This window comes from Chinchilla lanigera, unplaced genomic scaffold (assembly GCF_000276665.1).
Source record: "Chinchilla lanigera isolate Chin_1 unplaced genomic scaffold, ChiLan1.0 scaffold00069, whole genome shotgun sequence".
In the NCBI taxonomy this organism is placed as follows: Eukaryota; Metazoa; Chordata; class Mammalia; order Rodentia; family Chinchillidae; genus Chinchilla; species Chinchilla lanigera.
In genome coordinates, this window is record NW_004955470.1 from 12,810,310 (window position 1) to 12,829,792 (window position 19,483).

Below are 19,483 nucleotides of genomic sequence, written 5' to 3' on the forward strand. Positions count from 1 at the left end.
TGGACATCCTTATCTCATTCTTGATCTTAGGGTGAAAGCTTTCAGTTTTTGTCCATTTTGTGTGGTGTTGGCTGTTGGGTTGTCATAAATGGCTTTTATGAGACTGCAACAAGGATGGTCTATTCCAGTGTTTCCATAGGGGTTTTTTTTTATCATCAGTGGGTGTTAAACTTTGTTAAATGCTTTTCTGCAGTAACTGAGATGGTTATGTGCATTTTGGGCTTGGTTCTGCTAATGTACTATATTACACTTATTGATGTTTTTTATTTGAAAGAGAAAAAGCTAACAAAACAACAACAATGAAGACTTACTGATTTTTGTATGTTGAACAGTCCCTGCATTCCTGGGATGAATCCCACTTGATCATGGTGTATAACATTCTTGATGATTTGCTGCATTCCACTTGCCATGGTCTTACTGAGAATTTTTGTGTCTATGTAGAGGCAAGTGATCATGTGATCACATTCTGCCCTGCCAGCATCATTGAGTTAGTACCTCCTCTTGGGAGTTTGGGGCTCGGGCCTGAGGCCCAGTTGAGCAGGTGAAGCATGGTCAGCAGAGCACTGACAGAGCAAATTATCTGCAAGTTTTTCAATTGCACTCCAAGTGCATTCCTTCTAATCATAAATAAGCCTGGGTGAAAGAATACTAAATTTTTAAAATGTTTTTAAAAGTGACAAGCAGATGAAGGTATCACACGGGTCCATAGCAAGGTTATTTCCTAAGATGAATTTGTTTTCCCATGAATGTTTGTTATATTTTCATCTAATATTGAGGAATACTTGTATTATTTCCATTTATGTCTGGGGCATCTCTTCACAGATATATTGATAATTAAGGTACCAGAAAAATTTTCACTCTCATTTGCTTTATTTGTGAAATGAAATAACAAGAGTTATTCATGCACATTAAGCCTCTCAGAAGAAAGGTTATATGCTTGTAGTGCTTCTGTAAAACTTCTATTTCTTTGGAGGGGAAGCAATGGTAGTGTGAAACTTTGATTATCTGCTACTTCCTTTATGCAAAAAAGAGACAAAAAGAGCTGAGGAAGGAAATGCTGCAGCTATACTCCACAGCCATTGATGTATGGTTTGAGATCTTTGTTTTGACAATGATTTTTCCATCCCACCCTGCAAAGACAAAGGAAACACACATAAAAAGTTAAAGTCTGTTTTCACTACAGCACACATACTTTGAATCCTGATCAGCAACACAACATATTATCAAGAAATAAATATCTAGACTCAAGTACTGCTGTTTACTGAGTGGAGGATTCGTACAAGTACCTTGTTCTCCTCCAAACTCACAGCCCAGCCCAGCATTCTGCTCAGAAATGTTGGATTATGTACACTGCACACTTAACTTGTACTGGAAGTACTTTCCGTAGATATCACCGCAATGGTAGAATGTGGAGAAATTTAAATCTCCAGAACCCACTGAAATACATGGTGGAGTAAAAGCGTAGGAGTCTGTGTCACTTAAGGGAGCCTGTTTCCTCCTGCATAATGGGAATACATTTACTCACCTGAACCCAAAATTCCACATCTTAGCTCAAAGACACGCTGGTCTTTGAAGTCTTCTCTCACTGCATATACTGATGGCAGGTAAAACCCTAACCTTTGCCCTTTCACACTCAATCATACCATGCTCTGATGCCTTGTGGATCCCTCACAACCCTCTTCGCACACGCCACAGCCTGACTGATGTCATCTTGCAACAAAGCTGAAAAAGAGATGGTGAGAAATGAAAACAACTGTCTTGGAAATTTCATTTTAAACTTAGATTTAGCCAGCCAAGGCTTAGGACGTTTCATGTACCTCCTGTGACATGAAATGAAGCATTTTGACTCTCATTAAGGAAAGCCACTCCAACACTCTCTTGTCTTACTTTTGCAGGATATGCTTTTGCAGGATATAACAGCTCCTGGGGTTGGAAACTCTGGAAGTCTTAATGACTGGAATGGAAGGTACTCTTGGTACATAGTACTCTTTAAAGAAATGCCTAGCCAAGTTTTCCTTGGGTATTCTACTATGGATTGTTCATCCTGAAGAAGTAACAAGAAAGGCACTTGAGCATATATGCACAAAGCTGTTCATAGCAGTTTACAAAGGGTAAAAATGGAAACAGACTAAGTGTTTTTCAGTGAGCATCACATAAAACATTATGGAGTATACACAGAATAGAGTTGTATTCACCCTTCATAATGAAAATGCAGATTTTTATTTGTTGATATGGAAATAATTTTGTGTAATACTATGCAAACTACAAAGCAGAGTATATAATTATGTTTAATTTTTAACATGCTTGTGTGTGGTTTCACATGTACATGACATACTTTACCTGTCTGTACATGATTCATGTACATCCCGAAGAAATATACACCCTAACATTAACAAAAGATATAAATCCCTGCATGGGAAGAATGTGTTTGCTAGTTTCTCTTGCTTCTATACTTTAATGTTTATTCAATGATTATATGTTGATATAATACAAACTATTTTAGAAATATATCAGCTAGATTTTAAAAGAGAACTCCAAAACTAGTCTCATCTCTTGGCACATTTAACATTGAGGCATTTGGCAACACCAAGATTTTGGTAGTTATATTCCATTGTATGCAGCAAAGAATCCCCTGAATTTCAACTTTATGATCAGTTCAGTGCTATCATTCCCTACTTAGGAATGGAACAAGGTCTATGTGTTTTCTTCTTATAAACAGAGAACAAAACAAAACACGAGTTTCATGCTAAATATATAAGCCCATAAAGTAATTTGTTAAGTCTTGTCATGATGCTCCATTATCCCAAGGATTGTTTCGTTTTTTGACACACAAATCAAAACATTTAGAAAAAATTCAATCCTGTTCTAACTCACATTAAAACCTCCCAGTAAATAAAAATATATGTGAAGAGGAAACAATTGGTAATATGACAATTACTCTTAAAAGTACACAGGTATTGTTTAATATACTAAAAGCTGTGTATCAGGTGTAATAAAAATATTGTTTTGTTTAAATAAAAAAATTATTACCATGGAAGACACATTGCCATTAGTACTTCTCAAAATACTCTGTTTGAACACAATTGATCTATCACTCTTGCCAGTTTCTGAAGCAGTTCTGCCAGTTCTCTTCCATGAGTGTCTTTAGTAATTGCTGTCCCAGCTGCCTGAATGTCCTGAATGGTTCAAAATGCTGATTCTCATGGTTCTTTTGATTTTGAGGAAGAGTTAGAAGTGGAACGGTGCTAGATCCAGTGAACAAGGTGGATAAGCAGACACCGTGACGTAGTTACAGGTGTGCCTTTCCACTGGAGGGCACTTGGCAGCAGCACGCCCTATGTTTTGATGACACCTCCTGAAGAAACTTGTAAAAGAGGCGTCCAGAAATGCTCAAAAAATCAGTGAGAATGAAGCTACTCTCTTTGTTCAAAATGACATGAAGCGTTTTGAGAGGAATGAATGGCAGTGTGTATTTTATTCTAATAAAAAGTTTGATTTAGGGGCTGGGGATTTAGCTCAGCGGCAAAGCGCCTGCCTGGCAAGTGCAAGGTCGTGAGTTCGGTTCCCGGTACCAGAGAAAAACCAAAAACCAAAAAAAAAAAAAAAAAAAAAAAGTTTGATTTAAACATGCAAAGTACTTTTCAATGGCCATGTTTATTCAGATCATTTCATAATAAAAGGAGCAATAATCATAAGAAATACACAACGGAGTACTTGTAAAATATTCCATAAGTACAGAGTGAGTATATCATGGCTCTGAACAAAACTCAGTATGGCAACTGATAGTAAAGTACTCAGTGATTTCAGAAAGTACCATCTGAAAACAGCAACTTTTTATGCTGCACATTGTTTGTTTCTTTGTTTTAATTTCCAGTGCCAGAAGTGGAACTCTGGAATTCAGACATGCCAAGCACTTTCTCTATCACTGAGCAAATAATGCCCAGGCCCTGATTTCTTACTTGCAAAACATTTGGTGGACGAAACAGTCCCTGTGTACTAGTTGAGTTATAGTTTCTTTAGGACCCGGATCAATCCTTCTAGACTGTCATTTGCACTGAACCTCTATTCTCGGTAGTAGATGGGCCCTGGCCAACACTCCAGCACTCTCTCGTCTTACCTTTGCAGGATACCCCACAGGCATTAACAGCTCCTGGGGTTTTGCCGTCATTGCACCAGTAGTGGCTATTAATCTGGAATATCCCATAATCAGTGCTCTTGTCTCCAGGATTGTAGTTTGTGGCTTGTGTGTTGTAATTACTCTCTGCCTTGGCCAAGCACATCCCTGTAAAGAAATTAGTTTTAGTTTTTTTTTAACTCAGGACTTCACACTTTTCAGGCAGGCACTTGTACCACTGAGCTGTATCCCCAACCCAAGAAATTATTTTTAATAATAAAGAGTAACACTAACTGATTTACAGTGTATACCAAAGTCAGATCTTTATATCTAATTCTATTTTTTTTTTTTTTGAGAGAGAGAGTATCTCACCATGTTGTTCAGACTGGACTTGAAGTCACTCAGTAGCCCATGCTGGCTTCAAAATCATGGCAGCTTTCCTGCCCCAGCCTTCTGAGTTCTGCGATTGCAGGTCTGTGCTACCATGGTGGCTCTTTTTAGATAATTCTGTGTTACTTACTTTAAAAGTGCAAGGTTGTACTGTATTTAACCTACAAAATACTGTACACTTGGGTATTTGCTTGCTGTTGTGACCCCAGGTATGGCCATGATGCCCAGGCTGGTCTCCTGGGCTCAAGGGATTCTCCTCCTTCAGCCTCCTGAGTAGCTGGGAGCACAGGTGTGGACCAATCTGCCCGGCTCTCTACTGTACTTCTAAAGGGTCTCTCAGGGAATATTCTTCACAGGGCGTCTCACATTGGAATGCTCTTGAAGCAGCACGAAGCAGTGTGAAAACATTGAAAGGGCGGCATCTTCCAGTGCGCTTACCCTCGCCCTGCTCCTCTTGCCCAGGCAGTGTGCAGCTCAGAGTAGAAACAGCAGCACAGCTATTGAGCGCATTCAGTAAACTTATAGCACGTGCACAGACTCACAGGAAAGTGGGTATTATTAGAGAAAATAGAATTTTTCAGAGAGGTAGAAACTTTCTTATGATCCCTAAAGGTAAATTTCGAAGTCAAGCAAGACTTGCATGCAAGCCTCAGAGAAGAGAACAGGCTATTGTGCCATTTCATACAACTATACATCCGTTCTTCTATTCTCTCCTCTGTTCATTCCAGTGGAGTTACTGACTAGGAAATGTTTAAATAGAAAACTAAGAGATTACATTGATGATTATGGAGGAATCTATTTAGGAACTTTTCTTTATGGCATATCAGAAATGGTGTGGAAGACAGTGAAAAGTAGACAATGTAGACAGAATGACAGTAAAACACATATTGCTGAACTGCAGAGACCCCTTATAGGAACAGTGACTGGAGTGAAATAGATTCTTATCCTCTTCTCACAAGTTCACTGTAACTTTGAAAATTCTTGTTACAAACTCTATATCAGGATAGAGAATGATAGAAAACTTCTGTATCACTGTATCCTCTCGAACTAAAGTTTCAAACTGGTCTATAATGTATCTTTTGCTCTGGCTTCTCGGGTCATTGATTGTGGAGCAACTGGCAAATGCAGTGCCCCTAGCATAGTACAGCAGGTCATTTGCAACATAGAAGGTGAAGAATACTTCCCCCAGTGATGTCATTCCTTCACTTTGTATCTCTGATTGTAAAGGAGAAAATCATGTTTTAACATTGTAAGTAGGGAAATGCACAAGGAAAAAGCAGTCTCTTCATACAAAACCCCTCTGACCACTCATTTTCATACTGAACCTGCATGGAGGCAGGGGGAGCAGACTTACAGTTTGCCAGGCTGATTCCTTGGTAGCCATCCATTCCTTTAGCTTTCAGAGTTTTGGCCAGCTCACACCTTTTAAAGACCTTGCCCTGTACGGTCACAGACAGGAGGACCAGCCCCAGAAAAATGAGAGACTTCATGATGACTGGAAGTACAGGCCACTCGGTTGGCTAGCAGAAGTTGTGGTGGTATTTAAAGTCTTTTGACTTCCTCCTTCCTCTTTTGTTTAGGGCCCACACTTTGTGGTTGGTATGCAAAGCAGGAGTTAATCAGTGGTCCACCTATTTCAAAAACATTTTGTGAAATATTTTGTTGCTGCAAGAATTAATCTCTGGTCAATAATGAAATGACATTGTTGACAGATTTCTCTCAGGAAGTACTGGGAAGTGGCGCTATTACCAAAATGGGAACGTTCCTCTATATTAGTATGTATTTAGGCACTACAAAGTTTAAAATTAAAGACTATTTTTGGCTTTAAATTACTTTTTCCTAATATTCTTTCTATTAATCTGTTTTGTGTACATTCATTATTTTTTCTCTGTCCTTTTTACTTACAAATTTTTACTCCTAATAGACCTGGCAATTTGGTCAGTCCTGTAAAGATTATTTTAGATCTCATGACATTATTTGGCTTAGCCACTTTCTTCTCTAAATTTTCTGCCTCTAGAGTAAATGTCACAGTTATCAAATCAATATTAAACTTTTATAAATAAGGTTCATGTAAAAAATTTCCCTAAGTCCTTCTGTATCCTGGATTTGGCCTACCCCCACAAACTCCTAAAATGAGTTATGGTAAAGGCTTAAATAAAAAAAGACAATTAGAATTTTTTTGGAGAATCCAGGCAGGTTAAAACTCTGGGCATGAACACTCTGTAAGTAAAGACAAGGACTCTTCTGGATCACTGTATTTACTGGGTTTTCACAGATTTTGAGGGTGCAGAAAGAGGAGGGCCTATCAAGAGGCAAAAGTTTGTGAAAATGAGCAAGACCCAAGAAATAAAGGCGGCAAATCTTGCCAATTAAGAGAACTGTTTGATCTGTAATGTTGGCAGCTTTATAGCTCTGGAGTAGGGAGCAGTAATAGCACTTGTCCTTGGCTGCATCTGTGGTGTTATTTCTACTTCAGAGCACTGTGAATATGACCTTTTCCAACACAGCAAGAGGTTCCTTCACGGTCAGCAGTAACACACAGCCTGTTCTTCAACATTTCCCTGTGTGCTTTGCCTGCCCTATCTATGTCACAACATAACAGGTCATTCTAAAACAGTAAGACTTTAAAAGTCCACCTACACAAACACAAACAGATATGGCCAACTATTTGCCACCTGTAAAAATGACTCATCTTTGGAGGCTGTGCATGTTCTCAAAATCTACACTACAGAACTCCAAAGAGCCGTAACCAATCTCTAGGCAGAGAGACTCTGTACCACATAAAATGGTAGTAGTTTGCAACCCCCATTTTTCTTCATCAATGACAGTTTCTTTCTCTCTGGGCTTTGAAGAATATCAGTTTAGTTCTTTTTTTTGTTATTGTTTTGTTTTGTTTTGCTTTGCTTTGCTTTGTTTTTGAGGCAAGTCTCACTATGTAGCTAAGCCTGGCTTTGAATTTATTGTGTAACTGATGTTGGCCTCAAACTGGATCCAGCTGGGTCACAAGTAGCTTCTGCTTCTGCTTTTTGAGGAATCTCATTACTGATTTCCACAACGGTTGTATCAGTTTATAGTCCCACCAGCAAGGGAGAAGGGTCCTTTCTCCCCAAGCCTTGGCAGCATTTGTTATTGTTCAATTTCGTGGTGATAATAACCATTTTTTATGGGATGAGATGGAATCAAGGTGCTCTAATTTGCATTTCTTGCATGGCCAGCGATGTTGACCTTTTTTCATGTATTTAACGATCAGGTGTATTTCATCTGAGAAGTATTGATTTATTTCAGATTCCCATTTTTATTTGAGCCTTCACATTTGAAGGCCTCATTGTTTTAAGGTCTTTATATGTTCTAGATATAATTTCTAGATATAATATCTGAGGAGTAGATGGAAAAATTCTTTTTTCCATTCTCTATGTTGTCCTTTCATTGTGTTAGTGGTTTCCCTTGCTGTATATAACCTTTTTAATTTAATACGATCCCATTTGTTGATTCTTGATATTATTTCTTGTGCAAGTGCAATTTTGTTCAGAAAATGTGGCCTATACTTATGTTTTCATCAGTTTTATCTATTTCATCTTCTGGCAGACTTTGATCCACTGTAATTTCTATTTGGTGCATGGTGACAGAAGTCAGTGTAGACTCAGCATTTGGCATATCAATAGCTAGTTTCTCTAACACCATTTGTTAAATGTTTTATGTCTTCTCCAGTGATGCAATTTGGCCATTTGTCAAAAATAACATAGGTGAGTGTGCCTGGAGTTTTTTCTGAATCTTGTACTTTGTCCCACTCCTCAATCTTGGGTTGGTGAGGGGGTTGGATTTTTTTTGCCAATACCATGCTGTTTTTTCACTGCAGCATTGTAGTGTAACTGGAAGTCTGAGACTGCTATGCTCCCTACCTTCTCACTCTGTCTCAAAAACAAAGCAAAACAAAACAAAACAAACCTATTGTCAACAGTTTTGCTATTCTAGGTCTTTTCTTGTTCCACATGAAATTTAATATTGTTTTCTCCAGTTCTGTAAGGGATGTTGTGGATATTTTGATTGATATTGCATTAAATTTGTGTAACATTTTTGGAATTATGGCCAGTTTGACTATATTGGTTTTGCCTATCCAGGAACAAGGGATAGCTTTCCATTTTCTGATATCATTTTCCACCTCTTTTTAAAAAATATTATAGTTTGTATTGCAAAGGTCTTTCACTTTTTTGGTAAGGTTCAGTTCAAAGTATTTCTTTTTCTTTTCATGTAATTGTGCAGTGTATTTTTCCCTATTTCCCTCTCATTGAGTTTTTTAATGGTGTACAGGATCGTTATTGATTTTTTTTTAAGTATGGTGTTATATAATTTTATTGAAAACTATTTAATTACAAGCACAGTGATAATTTTAAGGATTAAACACTTTAATAAAGTATAAGAGAATCATGAATATTCAAATTTATATGGCTATGTAAACAGTAAATTAAAGGCAAATCAACAGGATAAAATAAACATAAAAGGCAATACCTGGGGAGACCGCCTGGAGACCATTCTTCCCCTAACTGTACAGGATGCAGTGGAGGAGCGAGTGGAGCTCCGGAGAGGTCTGCACCGAGACTTCATGGATTACATGGGTGCCCAATATTCAGATTCTGAAGAAACACCTTCATGGAGAAGGTATGTGTCTAGGTTACCTGCCTGGGACACTTCGCACCTGATGGTGCTGAGACTGACTAGTGGGCCAAGGACTTCATCCACATGTTCCTGTCACTTGTGCTGACAGTTGGGGAGAGGACATTGGTTGCAGGATCCCAATGCGCTGGGAGGCTGGAGAGAACACCCCTCTGCTTTCTTAGACAAGAGGAATTGATAAAGCATACTTCCCCAGATCCCAATTCAGTAGAGGGTCAAACTATTCTTAAAGATAAATTTATTACTCAGTCAGCCCCAGATAGTAGAAAAAAGCTACAAAAAATGGCTTTTGGCCCAGATAGCTCATTTGAGACATTAGTAAGAATTGCCTCCTCAGCATTTTATAGCCATGATGAGGAGGAGGCCAAGGAGAGAAAACAAAAAGACTGAGAACAAAACAGCTGCCTTTGTTGCAGTACTAAGAGAAACAGATCCTAAGTCTGATTCTTGGGGCCCCAAGAAGAACTCGTCAACTACATTCATCTGCTACAGTTGTCAAAAACCAGGCCACCTCAAGAGAGACTGCCCTAAGAAGCCGCCTGGGCTATGCCCTGACTGTAAAGGTGACCAGTAGAGGTCGGACTGCCCTCTGAAGCGAAGGCCCCAGAGCTCAGACCCCTCCTACCAGCTGGTCCAACCGGAATGAAGGGGCCCAGGGCATACTCTGCCTTCTCCCTCTGGCCAGATCATTATCTCCAAGGAGGAACCCTGCATAATCATGACTCTAGAGGAAAAAGTAAACAGCCTATTGCTAGACACTGGTGCTAGTCTCTCGGTCCTTCTTTTCAATCCTTGCCTTCCTTCCAGCCATCACACCTCACTGAAAGGAGTCACTGATGAAGAGGTAGTCCGCTATTTTTCACACCCCTTAGGCTATAAGTACTTGTTAGATCTTTCTTGCATATCTTTTTTTTCCTGAGAAACCACTTTGAAGATACCAACATGTATTGCAGCAGCCATTGACAATTTCCTACCAATCTGTCCATAACTCTGTAATGTTTGTATTGTTCCTATCCTACTTTGTAAATGGATATATGTTTATTACTATGTGTTTTCAACAACAACCATTGAGAATAGTCAATGATTATTTAATTGATCACTCATGTATAGCTCTATTTGTTTTCCCTAGAAACCACTTTGAGGAAACCAAAGTATAGTACAATAACCATTGATAATTTCCTACAATTTTTGTCTATAACTCACTATTATTTGTCTATTTGTTTTCCTGAGAAACTATGTTGAAAGATACCAATAGGTAAAATAACAACCATTGATAATGTCCTACCACTTTGTCTGTAATTCAGTAAATCCCCCTATTACTATGATGTCCTTCTTTTACTCTTTAAAATAAAATTTAAAAAAATATATAGAAGGTTACATACAAATTCTATGTAGTTTATTTCTCATGAAACATATAAATACTTTTCTACTCCAGTACAAAAATGCATTAATTCCCCTACCAACACTATAGAAGATCTGTTCCCAAAATACATTGCTATATTTTAGTGGGGGAAATGCTTCACGTTTTCATACAGTATAAATTGAACTCAGTAAAGTTCTTTTTCATGTAAGAGATCTCCTATAAACATCAATAAAACACATTTAAAAACAACACCATATCTTATCCTGCTTTGGGAGAGGAGGAGCCAGGGCTAGGGATTGATCCCAGGGCCTTGCTCATGCTAAGCAAATATGATGACTGACCTCCATTCCCAGGCCATTCAGATCCTTTAAAAAATCTCACTCCTACAAATTGTATTAAATTAAATTCTTTAATCATGCATAATTTCAGCTTCTTTAGTCTTTCATCTTATCATATTAATGTGAGATACTGTAAATCAAGACACTCTGAAAATATTTTGTGACTTTTATCACAGTATAGATTCTGTACTCTCCATCCAAAATGCTTAGGACAAAAAAATGTTTTAATTTCTGTTTTTTTTTTTTTTTCCAGATTTTTGAATATTTCATATCTATAGTGAAATCTTAGGAAAGGGATGCAAGTCTAAATACAAAGTTCACGGAAGTTGCATAAACCTCTTATACACATGGCCTGAAAGGAATTTTATGCAATTTATTTAGTGTGCCTGCATTTTGACTGCAACCCTTACCACATGAGGTCAAGTGTAGAATTTTCCTCTTGTGGTGTCAAGGCTCAAAAAACTTCAGGTTTTGGAGCACTTCAGATTTTAGATTTTCAGATTAGAGAAGCTCAACCTGTGATAATTTCCATATTGTTAGAAAAAAATCAGTAGAAATGACCTAGAGAACCTCCTGAGTGATGACACTTGCACTGTAAGTTGGCTAAAATCCAGAGACTTTTCCTGCGCAAAGAGTTTTTTTTACAGTGTAATTGCAGTGAGGTTTCCACAGCAGACCCACGTCTGAGTGAACATTCACTACAGTCAGTGAAACCTCTCTTTTCAAACAGGAATAGTAAGTAGGGTTTTTATTCCCCAAACATGTTAACATTCATATCACACAAATGACTATATTTTACACCAGACAAATAAAGTATCTATACTTTTAATCAGAGAAACTGCAACACACATGAATCCTTGAGAAAGTAATGTGGAAGGAAAAACTAATGCATGTGAATTAAAGAAATTATGATGTGATATCAGACAAATGTTATTAAATGACTACCTTCTATTACCTCCATTTCTGAAGTATCTATGTACATAATTTAAATGTGCATAAACCTTGATGATTTTTCTTCTAGACATTATCAAGTACAATTCAAAAGATTCCTTTTTATCTGACAGACTAAGTTACACTGAAATCAAACTTAGAGTGCATTTGATGCTAAGCAATAATATTTTTTTTGCTGACAAGAAAACAAGATGCTTGTGATTTCTGGAATATTTTTTTAAATCTCCAAAAGTAAGAAAATTGTATTTTAAAACTAAGGTTGTGAGTTTGAGTTGGAATAGAAATTGCTATTCATTTAAATTATAGGAAAAAAAGAAAGAAAATCAGTTCAATAGAATAACAATTAAGAAGCTCTTGACTAAGAGTCTCATCTTATTTGGCTGTGGTTCTTCTAGGCTGAAATTGTATCACTAGAACTGCTGCCTTTAAACATTTTGTTTCTGGACAAAAGCCTTTCGAAATTCATATGTACTGATCACTATGCACAAGCAGGAGCAATTTTAATTAAGCAAGGAGTCAGACCTGCAACTTTCTCCTGAAAGTTAATTTTACAAGGTGATAGATTCAAAAGTAATCATTTTATTCAATAGTCAGTAAAGCACATGTTGTTATTTTCATGACTTTCGTATGTCCAAAGTTGTGTCTGCTTTTGTGTTTTTACCACATCAAATGGCAAAGTTACAACAGCTGCAAAAGAACCAGACAATGCCCTTGAAGTAAAGCTGATCATAAAAACTGGTTCACCAATACCAAATTTCTCATATAGCCACTTCTTTAAAATTTCATAGTTACACCAGTATATTGCTGGAAAAGGTACTAAGAACAGTAGAAGTCCAGCCCTTCCAAAGGGAAATCCACCCATCTTCCAATAAGAAAAGAAACAGCACTCTTGTCCTGTTTCTGATTTCGGAAGGAAAGTTTCTCTCTATTTAGTCTGACACTGACAGTTGGTTTGTCGTAGCTGGCTTTTACAAGATTGATGCAAAGACCTTCTATTCCTATTTTGTTTGGAGTTTTTGGCATGAATGGATGATGAATTTTGTCAAATGCTTTTTCTGCATCTATTGCGAAAATCATGGTACTTTGTCCTTACATCTATTTACATAGTGTATTGCATTTATTCATTTGTGTGTGTTGAACCATCCCTGAATTCCTGGAATAAATCCTATTGGTCATAATGTATCATTGCTTTGATGATTTGTTGCATTCTGTTTTCAAGTCTTTTATATAGGATATTGCGTGTTTTCATTGAAGAGACTGGCCTACAGCTGTCTTTCTTTGGTTGGGTCCTTTTCTGGTTTTAGAATCAGGGTAATGATTACATTCAGGAATGACTTTAGCACTACTGATTCCCTTTCAATTTCATTAAATATTTTGACGAGTATTGCCATTACATCTTCTCTAAAGTTCTTTTAAAATTGAGCAGTATATCCATCAGGACCTGGGCCTTTCTTAGTTAGTATTTTTTTTATTACTTTCTTCAATGTCCCTGACTGATATTGGATTATTCAGGGTTTTTATAACTTTTTGGTTCAGATTTAGTAGTGCATTTGAATCTAGGAATTTATCCATTTCCTCTGAATTTTCTATTTTAATAGAGTACAGGTTCTTAAAGTCCTTATCAATAATTTTCTGGAATTCAACAGAATCCATGTGATTTTGACCTTTTCATTAATGATTTATAGATTTGGGTCTTTTCCTTCCTTAATTTGGCACGGTTAGTTTAGGATTTTTCTATTTTATTTCATCTTTAAAGGAATAAATATGTTGATTCATTGATTCTTGAATAAGTTTTTTAGGGTAAGCTTTACTAATTTGTGTCCTGATCTTTGTAATTTGTTCCTCAAATTAGCTTTAGGTTTGAATTTTTCTTGGTTTCCTAAGACCTTGAGATACTTCATTTGGTTATTAATCTAGGTTCTTTCTGTTTTTCCAATGTGGGAATTCACTTCTATGAATATCCTTCCTAGGACTGCTTTCATTGCATCACATTACTACTAGTATGTCATATTGTCCTTATTATTTCATTGTAGGAAGTATGTAATTTCTTCTTCAACTTCCTCTGTGGCCCTTAGATTATTTAAGAGAGAGTATTGCTTAATTCACATGTGTTTGCATAATATTTTTTGCAATTGAGTTCTAGTTTCATTGCAATATGATCTGATAATATGCATGAGATAATTTTGATTCTTTTGCATTTATGGAAGCATGCTTTATTGGCTAGTGAGTGTGTGGTCTATTTTGGAGAAAGTCCCATGTGTTCCCGAGAAGAATATATGGTCTATTATTACTGGATAGGAAACTCTGTAGATATCTAGAGAATCCATTTGTTTAAAGGATTGGTTTAACCCTGATACTTCTTTGCTGATGTGTTGTCTAGGTGATCTGTCCATTTGTGCCTGTAGGTATTGAGGTCCCCCATTTCTATTGTATTGGTATTTACCTGATTTTTCATGTGCATTAGTGTTTCTTTTATGAAGCTGGATTCACAAGTCTTTGGTGCATGTATAATTCTTAACCCTTCCTTGTTCCCTTAACTGATATACAGTGATCTTCTTGGTCTCTGTTGATCTGTCCTCACCTGAAATCCACTTTGTCTGAAATTAGGATAGCAACTTCTGCTTTTTTTCTGTGTTCTTGTTGCATGGTGTATTGTTTTCTGTCCTTTGATTTTTAATCAGTGAGTATCTTTTTTAGTAAAAGGTGTTTCTTGTGTGTTGCATGGTGTTTGGTTTTCCTTCTTGATCCATTCTACCAATCTGTGTTTTCAGTTGGGAAATTGAGACTGCTCACAATCAGAGTTCTCACTGAGAGGTACTGACTTATTCCTGTCATTGCATTACTTCTACTTGCACATTTACTTGCTTTTTCCCTTTTGCTTCCCTGCTCATTCCATCAGATGTATTCTTTTTTTTTTTTTTTAACTTACTGACATTGTTGACTTTGTTTTGTTTTGTTTTCCTAGGAAATCCTTGACAATTTTTTGCAGTGCTGTTTTGGTGGTAGAGGATTTTTCAGGTGTTCCTTGTTGTAGAAATATCATATTTTTCCTTCAATTTTAAAGGAATGTTTTGCAGGATGTGTAAGTCAGAATTGGAATTTGTGATCTTTAGGGCTTGAAAGATTTCACTGCAAAAGCTTTAGGCCTTTAAGGTTTATGTATAGTAGTCTGCTGTGAGTACAATGGGTTCACCTTTATTTATGATTTGTTGCCTTTCTCTAAATGCTTTTAAGGTTTTGTCCCCCTGATGAATGTCTGGAATTTTGAATATAATGTTGCATGAACAGGCCCTCTGTTTTCTGTCTGTCATAAATATGTGTGATTGCATATGCCACATTTATCTGTATGTTCACTTCTTTCCATGTGCTTGGGAGGTTTGTCATTCTTTTTGTGTATTAGTTATTTATGGCGTTTGTGTTGTCTGCTGATTTTTCACTTATTCCCATTATTCTCAGATTAGTCTTCTTTGAAGAGTCTAGCAATTATGAGATCAGTTTTTCATTTTTCTCTCACTCTTCTTAAGATGTCTTTGAGTAGTTGGCCTCTGGATGTATCATTGTCTTGTAGTTCTGAAAGTCTATCCCCACATTGGTCTGTCCTGTTTCTCATACTTTCAGTATGATTTTCAGTCTCCTGGATTTCTAATTGAAACCTTTTCATGCACTCTAATTATTTGGTAAGCCAGTCATTCCTGTGTTGTATCATTTTCATTTGCTCATCAAGCTTTCTATTAATGTTTTCTCATATCATACTGAGTATCACTTTGAGCTGTTTTGTAACCTCTTCTGCTATGCTTTTAAGTACATCATGTGTGCATCTTATACTATTCTGTCCCTTGGTGCCACCTGATTGGCTTCAGGGTACTGGGGACTCCTTTTGTTGCCTTTTGTTTCCATGTTTTTGTTCTTTTTGTTTGTTTTGTTTTGTGATGATGTTTGTGGATGCTTATCATGTAAAGACTTTGTTGTTGGTGGAACTAGAATCTTTTGCCACAGTCCCAGGATTTGCCCATGTTTTTTTACTGTGGGGGAGGAGAATGGAATGTACGTAGCTCAGCCAACAAGTTCTCTGGCAGTGTACTGTAGTACTGGTATAGGAGGTTAGGATGTGGCAATGCTGGCTGGGGAAGTAAGCATGACCAGTTGATTACAAGATCCCAGGACAGAGGCACAGAATAGTCCTCAGGGCTCTCCTCATGGATATCTTGTGAGAACTCGAGCAGATTTTCAATAGGATGGTTTAGAACTGGCACCAGCCTGAGACGTGGGATCCAAGTACCACTTCTCAGGACCTATAGGCAGTTCTCACGGGTTTCAATGAGATGTGGACATAAGAAAAGGACACAGATAGCAAGAAGAGCCTGCCCTAGTGCATCTCCTCATGATATCCCACCCTGGTTTTTCCAGGGTGTACTCGCATCTTGCCCTTTCTTCTTTTACTCAACCCAAATTCACTCGACAGAGCCAGATTCTCTCTCTCTTCACTTTTCAGTTTTCAAACACACTTTGGCACTGCTTCTTGCTCGTTTCATTCAATTCTTTGTTGAAATCTGAAGAACCTGGGATCCAGCTCGAGAAACAGAAGTGAGCAGCCTCAAAGCTGGTAGCATTTAATTGGTGAGCCACTTTTATTCTTTTTATTTATTTGTTTATTTTATTTTTTGGTACCAGGAATGAAACTCAGGACCTGGAGCTTGCCAGGCAGGCATTTGTGCCACTGAGCTATATCCCCAGCCTGATGAGCCACTTTTAGAAGGAGCTACTTGATAACAGCATTGGTAATGTCCTGTATGCAATCTGATTGCTGGCTTTCAGAGAAACAGACAAAATTATGTGACCCTGTTAATATCAAGTGAAACAGCACCCCAGTGACCCCAGCCTCACAGTGAAACAGGACCTTGCCTGCCTTTTCCCTAACATAGTCTATGAGGCCACGTTCATTAAAGACTTTGAGAAGTACTGGCATTAGATCTTCTCTGCAGTTCTTGGAGAATTCAGCAGTGAGTCTGTCAGGACCTTGGCTTTTCTTCATTGGTAGGTTTTTCATTACATCTTCGATTTCATTGACTGACATTGGGTTATTGAGAATATGTGTACCTTTTTTATTCAGCTCTGATAATTCATATGCATCTAGGAATGTGTGCATTTCTCCTGTGTTTTTCATCTTAATAAAACATAGGTTCACTCAGCAGGTATTGATCTTCTGAATGCAGGAAGGGATTACCTAGAAGAAGAGTTTTCCTCACAAAAGGTGTAACAAGTATTGACATTAAGTGAATAGGAAACCAGCCGAAAGACAAAGAAGAATTGAGGGCCCAAGTATGCAGAGCTTTATCATCTATGAAGAAAGTGTTAATTTCCAATTGGATGGATTTGAGCCTTCTCTTTCCTTTTTTGAAAATAAGGTTGACTAAGAGTTGTCTCTTTTATTTAGTCTTTCAAAGAGCCAAATCTTTGGTTCATTGATTCTTTGTATTGTTTTTGTAGTCTCAATTGCATTACTTTTTGCTCTGAGCTTTGTAATTTCCTCCCTTGTACAAGCTTTGGGCTTGATTTACAATTCTTTTAATAGAAGCTTGGCGTTCAACCTTAGGTTTATTTGAGCTTGTTGTGTTTTTCTTCTACGGGAACTCACCTCTATAATTGTCCTCATAGTGCCACCTTCCTTGTGTCTCATAAGTTCCAGAGTCTTGCATTGTACACCTACAACACATTTTACAAGAGGAGATCAAAAGTGAGAGGAGAGAGAGAGAAGCTGACCAGAATCCAAACATGTGTCACTTCTTATTTATATATTTCTGGGCAAGCTACTTTATGTCACAGGATACCTGTTATTGATCTATTAAAGGAAATAGTACTTCCTTATATGATTATTTGTTGTGGATGGGCCAGGTGAGGACAAAACTTCCCCATGGCAGTGGGCACCACTTTGTCGTATGAGGAAGAGCAATGGGCCGGTCTGTGAGAGAGCAATGGGAGCTAGTGGTCCTGAACGGGTCATTCTGCGTGGAATGGTCCTGAACGGGTCATTCTGTGTGGAACGGTCCTGAACGGGTCATTCTGTGTGGAACGGTCCTGAATGGGTCATTATGGGGAGAGCAAGTGGAGCCAGTGGTCCTGAATGTGTCGTTATGTTCCTAAGCAACACTGGTAACAGTAGCAGGAACTTTGGGGTTGAATCTAGGGCTAGGGCTTGGCAGCCCACCTAACAAATCTGTACTTCAATGCTTTGCTCAATAAATGAAACTACTGGTTACCTTCACCAGTCCTCTCAGCCCCTTCTTTCTTTGGTTCATTCCCTCTCCCCTCTCCTTGTTCCCTCCGTCGGAACTGAGCTCCAGCAATTGTCGTAGGAATTCTGATATTTATTAAGCACTAGTATTTCAGGAACATTGAATAATCAAAAGCCATATTTCCCCCTTTTTTATTAATCTTCAACATATCTGACTAAAACGTGCACATCTCCTGATCCTTCTAGTTCAGTTCATAGACTGACATTATCTACCACTGGGGTCAGTTGTCAGGATTCCAGAAGCTCCCCCAGAATCCAATCAACAGTGATTTTTGAAAGACCCTTAGAAACTGCTGTACCCCTCTTTAAGATTTAGACTTTGCATGAGCTTCAGGTGAATTCTAAGTCCCATTGTCCTGAGGATTTGAACCTCAGTCTGGCTCTATTCCCTCTTACTTCATGTCTTTGATGCATGTCGTAGATGATACAGCACTATTGTCAGTGTACTCAGCAGCCTACACTTCCCTGTTCTCTCTGGCACAAAGGAAATGCTGTTTCAGTTGTCATCTGTCCCTATTTCTCCCACCTGGCTCATTTGACTGCAACTCAGTGTTAAGGTGTCAGGTAGAACATCCTAAACAGGTTTATCAAGTCTGCTAAACTTCCCGGAAACACTGTGCTTTCCTTTCTGTAGAAATCCCCATTTGTCACATTTGTTGTCAGTGAGCTATGACTGTTTTAAAATAAACTCAAAGAAGCCAAGGATGACGTATATTCATTACTCACTACACCCTGAGGTCCTAGCACAGTGCTTACTAAGCAATAGTTGCCAGAGAGCTGCAGTGAAACCCATATAGATCATGAGAGGTGATCACATGGCCAAGAGAGGTACTGTAAGCATAGTGTTAGAAGTAAATTAAGTGGCTGAAAGCAAGGACAGCTTGCAGAAATGGCTTTTAATCCTCAAACATACTTTATGAGAGTCTGAACTTTAAATAGCCCCTTCTCAATCTTGAAACTGTTTTTAGTGATTCTCCTCTATGCAGCTCCAGCTTGCTCCCTGCCTTTGCCCACATTTCTCCCTACCCAAACACAGTACTCTACCCAGCCCAGTGGAGTCCTATGGTTGGTTTGCATGTATGAAGGAAAAAGTTGGCCTCGCTGTGCATCCTGCTGACCTCTCTCATCGATTGTCACCTCATTTTATTAAAATCTCCTACACCAGCACAAGTGGCACATAGAATGCGCAGAGTTCGTTGGATAAATGAGTGGATGAAGGGTTAGGACAAAGGCTGCGGCTAAGGGCTAGGGGCTAAGGGTTAGGGGCTATGGAGCTACGGGCTAGGGGCTAGGGTTTGGGTTTGGGTTGGGGTTGGGGTTGGGGTTGGGGTTGGGGTTAGTGTGAGACAGGCAAGAGGTGGAGA

At 38.2% G+C, this 19,483-nt stretch overlaps 1 protein-coding gene across 1 annotated transcript; it reads right to left on the bottom strand.

Annotated features, from left to right (window-relative positions):
• Window positions 1-851: 851 nt before the first annotated feature.
• Window positions 852-6,029, bottom strand: LOC102011976 (lysozyme C-like). The gene is made up of 4 exons (XM_005400814.2): window positions 5,859-6,029; window positions 4,118-4,282; window positions 1,644-1,722; window positions 852-1,130 (listed from the first exon to the last, which is right to left on the bottom strand). Exons 1-4 carry the CDS (start codon window positions 5,992-5,994, stop codon window positions 1,064-1,066), a joined length of 447 nt encoding a protein of 148 aa, XP_005400871.1. The 5' UTR covers window positions 5,995-6,029; the 3' UTR covers window positions 852-1,063.
• Between the last annotated feature and the right edge of the window lie 13,454 nt (window positions 6,030-19,483).